Source organism: Etheostoma spectabile, unplaced genomic scaffold, assembly GCF_008692095.1.
Source record: "Etheostoma spectabile isolate EspeVRDwgs_2016 unplaced genomic scaffold, UIUC_Espe_1.0 scaffold272, whole genome shotgun sequence".
Classification (NCBI taxonomy): domain Eukaryota; kingdom Metazoa; phylum Chordata; class Actinopteri; order Perciformes; family Percidae; genus Etheostoma; species Etheostoma spectabile.
In genome coordinates, this window is record NW_022605576.1 from 1107782 (window position 1) to 1113582 (window position 5801).

Consider the following 5801-nt stretch of genomic DNA (forward strand, 5'->3'; position numbering starts at 1 on the left):
TAAATGCACCAGAATTAGCCAAAAGGCTATTTTTCATCCGTTGTCCCTGGACAGATCTTAAAATTGCAAAATTTACTGTGAAATCTAAATTAAATAACTGTAGATTTCACAGCCCTTATTTACAGTGTATACATAAGGCCTTTGTTTTCCTTATCATTATTTATATATTTCATGTACAGTCAACGTATCCTGTACAGTTGCCATATAAAGTCGTGATGAAGGGAAGTGTGTTGTGCCCTAACACCGCTGGGATTAAAAGTCGTCAACAGCCTTAACTTTAACCTCAGAATGCATGCACAAGAGAAAGCCATTTCATTCTGCAGTGTGTATGACAATTCTGTAACGTGGTTGTGTTACAGGTCACAATCTCAGTTAAGCAAGTCAGCATGCTGACATGTGCATTTTACAGTTTTTTTTCCAATTACTAACAGTGGTCACAACTGAAGTCACATGTGCAGAGCTCTAACTCCAGTCAGAATTACCAACAGTCACCGAAGCTAAACAGTTTACATCACAGACATCTTATCTGGACATATTGGTAAATTTGCTCTTTTACCCGTTCACTGTTTCTCTAGAACAGGGGTCTTCAACAGGGGTTCCGCGACCCCTAGGGGGTCCGCGGAGGTACTGCATGGGGGTCGCGAAAGTTTTTGTTGATTAGACTTTTTTTTTATATTCCCCCCCCCCCCCCCTGCAATTTTTTCCACTAATTGAAATGTCTTTAAATACACATTAACATGAACTCAACACACTGTGGTAAACTGATAAATGGAGGCAGAAGATGTCTTTCAGTCATCAATGAACACATGGCACTATAGGACCAGTTTGATATAACACCATTTTATACAATATATATAATTAGGGGGTCCCCGCTCCATCTCGCCATCAGTTCGGGGGTCCTTGGCCTGGAAAACGTTGAAGACCCCTGCTCTAGAATGATACAATGTGTAACTGTTGCATTATTATTTGGTGTTTCTTTATTTGTAATAAAAGGCTTCCTGAACTTTTCCTCTATGTGCAGTATATGTTCACTAACAAGTCTAAAACAAGACAAAGCTCAGGCTTTCAGCTGAAATTGCAATGCACCTGGCTGAAATCCATTCTGTTTTGAATGAGAAGTTAACAGGTGCGACAGCAGTGTGTTAGCATCTGAACAAAAGTGCTGCAGGTTGTGGTTTGCAGTGATGGGATAAGTGTGTGTTCAAGCAATGAAAACCAAACTAGTTTGGTTTACATGAACTGCTGCAGTGCAGACTGGACATGCACATTCAAGATTCAAGATATTTATTTGTCATATGCACAGATTTTACACCATGCAATGAAATTCTTAAGTTTGCAACGTTTCCCACAATATAAAAAAGTACACAATATACACACAACATGTGGCTCCAGTTGTGCCCACTGTCATTTAGCATTCGAAAAAAGGTAAAAGAAATGGGAATTCAGTGTCCTTTTAACCATTTCTTGAACAAAGAGCCCCATGTAGTCAGAAAATGTTTCATGATGCTTCATTGAACGTAGGATTGCCGTGTTTTTAGCAAGACACGAAAAAGTCAAGACATCCTTAAAGTCATTAGATGTCATCATCAGTAGACCATATATGTCTGAAGTGTCCAAGTTTTATGGAATTCTATTCAATTGTTGTTGAGAATTTTTAGTCTGGACCTAAGACGGCTGGACTAAAAAGGCCCAAACATTTTGGTCATTTATGAAATCTGCTGTAAAATGCATAGCAAAGTTCTTATTTGAAGGAAAGGAGACATGACATAACTCTGTGAGCTTACCTGGAAACATATTCCTCACCCCCGTTGTTTTTCAAGTATGTTTTAATTGATCCCAAATTATGTTTAAGGTGTGAACTAGATTAATTTTAAATGGAGACCTTAATTTATAGGCCAAAACCTATGCCACCTTAATAGTAAAACACACATTACAGTGAAAGGTATTCTAAGATTAGGCACTCAAGATCTTTAATCTGAGGGATTAAGGTTGAAGCCCTTCATGTCAATGCAAGGAGCAGTTGTAGGGTGTCCCCTGGACCTTTAATTCTACGCCCTTATTCAAGCATGTGGGATTATTCAAATGAAGTGATGCTGATGTTGGTGTGATGCAGGTTGCGATATCTCATAAAGCAGCTGGAGAGGGGGGAGGCATCTGTGGCGGACCTGAAGAAAAACCTGGAGTACACCGCCTCGGTCCTTGAAGCTCTATACAATGAGGAGACTAGGCAAGACTATTTCATCTCAGTTCTGCTTTTATCAAACCACACTTACACTGTACATAGGGTACAAGCAGTTGACATGGGTTTCCTCAGGAGGGGGGCTGGTGTCTTCCTTACGATAGGGGGAGAAGTTCAATCATGGGTGAGGAACTCTGAGTAGAGCCCTGCTCCTTTATGTCGAAAGGAGCCAGTTGAGGTGGTTTGGGCATCTGGTAAGGATGTTTCCTGGGCCCCTCCCTAGGGAGGTGTTCCAGGCACGTCCAGCTGGGAGGAGGCCTCGGGGAAGACCCAGGACTAGGTGGAAAGATTATATCTCCAACCTGGCCTGGGAACGCCTCGGGATCCCCCAGTCGGAGCTGGTTGATGTGGCTCAGGAAAGGGAAGTTTGGGGTCCCCTACTGGAGCTGCTGCCCCCGCGACCCGATACCGGATAAGAGGATGAAGATTGATGACTACATGAAGATCAGTTATGATAAAGTTATGCAGAGTTCACAGATCCGACAGTTTAAATGCCGCACGGACCGCTACAGGAAATCATTCCTACCTCAGACAATAAAACTCTTCAACACGTCATCCCTGGGGGGTAGATGAGACTCTGAGACACACAATACTACACACAATACTACAATAAGGGCAACCGGCACGACTGGGTCATATTTACAAAAGCTGCACATTTTTGTTTTGTTTTTTCCCATCTTGTATATACTTAAATATTTGTTCTTACATTCTTATTTTTATTCTTATATTTTGTTATTATAATTATAATTATTTCATGTATATTGTAATGTATATTTTGTGTGCTGCTGTAACACTGTAATTTCCCATTTTTTTGGGATCAATAAATATCTATCTATCTATCTATCTATCTATCTATCCCATTGAAGAAACAAACTTAGTTTAATTAGTTTACCCATTAATTTGAAGACTGTTGACAAATCCATGCCTGTTACAAATAATGAGATTTCTCAGAAAAAGATGAGAAATCTTTGAATTACGCTCAATTGTTCAACTCATTGAACAACCACAAAGGCAGAACAGATGATCAAGACAAATACCATTTTCTTTCCTGATAAAGTTAAATCATTATTCAATAGCTTTGGAGAGAGTGTATTAACCCTCTGAGCCCAAGACACTCGCCCACGAGTAAAAAAATACCTCTGATTCATAGTTTAATAACTTTTGAACCATACAAGCAATTTACTCACTTTAGGTTCTGGGTCTTTCTAGCCTCTACAGGGGATTTTCTATCCAGCCTGGAACTTCAGCCTCTGTGGGCTTTAAATCCATACTGTTATATCCAAGATGATCCACTTTATGTCATAATTCAACGCGTTTTGTCATCGTCGCTGGCTCGCTCTGCGTTGCCCTGTCTCTCCCGTCTATTTTTCAGGAAGTGCATGCCCATATATGGGAGATAAAGGCACCCTCTTGTATGGAAGGCCAGATGGGACAAAAATGCCTATATACTCTATAAAGGCCAAATGTTGCATATTTAGACACATATGCTTGTATAACATTGCTGTGGGTGTAATATCAATAAATATGACATTATTGGCATAAGTAAATGTCATGGGAGCAAAACGTCTTGACTTTTTTGGAAAAAATGCAGTCTTTGCAAAAGTTAAGTTTGATTATTTCTACAGTGTGTCTCCCAAGCATATGAGAAAGTGTGTTTGAAAGGAAAAAAAAAAAATTGGGCTGGTAGGGTTACTTATATGTCTGTGATATCAATACATAGCTGGAAGATTTATTTATTTATTTATTTTTTTAAGGCCCTACAACCATTTTTAACATGCAAGTGACCTCACTTCAACCCAAATATTCAGGGTACAAGCAGTGACATGGGTTCTCAGGAGGGGGGCTGGTGTTTCCTTACGATAGGGGGAAGTTCAATCATGGGTGAGGAACTCTGAGTAGAGCCTGCTCCTTTATGTCGAAAGGAGCCAGTTGAGGTGGTTGGGCATCTGGTAAGGATGTTCCTGGGCCCCTCCCTAGGGAGGTGTTCCAGGCACGTGCATGGAGGAGGCCTCGGGGAGACCCAGGACTAGGTGGAAAGATTATATCTCCAACCTGGCCTGGGAACGCCTCGGGATCCCCCAGTCGGAGCTGGTTGATGTGGTCAGGAAAGGGAAGTTTGGGGTCCCTACTGGAGCTGCTGCCCCCGCGACCCGATACGGTAAGAGGATGAAGTGATGACACATGAAGATCAGTATGATAAAGTTATGCAGAGTTCACAGATCCGACAGTTTAAATGCCGCACGGACCGCTACAGGAAATCATTCCTACTCAGACAATAAAACTCTTCAACACGTCATCCCTGGGGGGTAGATGAGACTCTGAGACACCAATACTACACACAATACTACAATAAGGGCAACCGGCACGACTGGGTCATATTTACAAAAGTGCACATTTTTGTTTTGTTTTTTCCATCTTGTATTACTAAATATTTGTTCTTACATTCTATATTTTTATTCTTATATTTTGTTATTATAATTATAATTATTTCATGTATATTGTATGTATAATTTTGTGTGCTGCTGTAACACTGTAATTTCCCATTTTTTTGGGATCAATAATATCTATCTATCTATCTATCTATCTATCCCATGAAGAAAAAAACTTAGTTTAATTAGTTTACCCATTAATTTGAAGACTGTTGACAAATCCATGCTGTTACAAATAATGAGATTCTCAGAAAAAGATGAGAAACTTTGAATTACGCTCAATTGTTCAACTCATTGAACAACCACAAAGGCAGAACAGAGATCAAGACAAATACCATTTTCTTTCCTGATAAAGTTAAATCATTATTCAATAGCTTTGGAGAGAGTGTATTAACCCTCTGAGCCCAAGACACTCGCCCACGAGTAAAAAAATACCTCTGATTCATAGTTTAAAACTTTTGAACCATACAAGCAATTTACCACTTTAGGTTCGGGTCTTTCTAGCCTCTACAGGGGATTCTATCCAGCCTGGAACTTCAGCCTCTTGGGCTTTAAATCCATACTGTTATATCCAAGATGATCCACTTTATGCCATATTCATCGCGTTGGCTCATTTCTGTCGCTGGCTCGCTCCTCCGGTCTGCCCTGTCTCTCCCGTCTATTTTTCAGGAGTGCATGCCCATATATGGGAGTAAAGGCACCCCTCTTGTATGGAAGGCCAGATGGGACAAAAATGCCTATATACTCTATTAAAGGCCAAATGTTGCACTATTTAGACACATATTTGCTTGTATAACATTGCTGTGGGTGTAATATCAATAAATATGACATATTGGCATAAGTAATGTCAGGGAGCAAAACGTCTTGACTTTTTTGGAAAAAATGCATGTATTTTGTCAACTGTATAAGTATGATATTTATTCACAGTGTGCTCCCAAGACATATGAGAAGTGTTTTAGAAAGGAAAATGGCTTGGTTTTACTTATATGTCTGTGATATCAATAAATAGCTGGAAGATTATTTATTTATTTATTTTTTTAGGCCCTACAACCATTTTTAACATGCAAGTGACCTCAACTCAACCCAAATATTCCAATAACCCAGTTTGTCCTAAAAAAAAAAATAGATGGTTC

The 5801-nt window shown here is 39.8% G+C and overlaps 1 protein-coding gene across 1 annotated transcript in view; it reads left to right on the plus strand.

Annotated features, from left to right (window-relative positions):
* Positions 1-5801, plus strand: part of pde1ca (phosphodiesterase 1C, calmodulin-dependent a) — a 25583-nt gene that overhangs the window by 6852 nt on the left and 12930 nt on the right. Inside the window, exon 4 of the mRNA XM_032510827.1 lies at positions 2114-2227. Coding sequence (XP_032366718.1) covers positions 2114-2227 — 114 coding nt within the window. The remainder of the gene's footprint in view (positions 1-2113; positions 2228-5801) is intronic.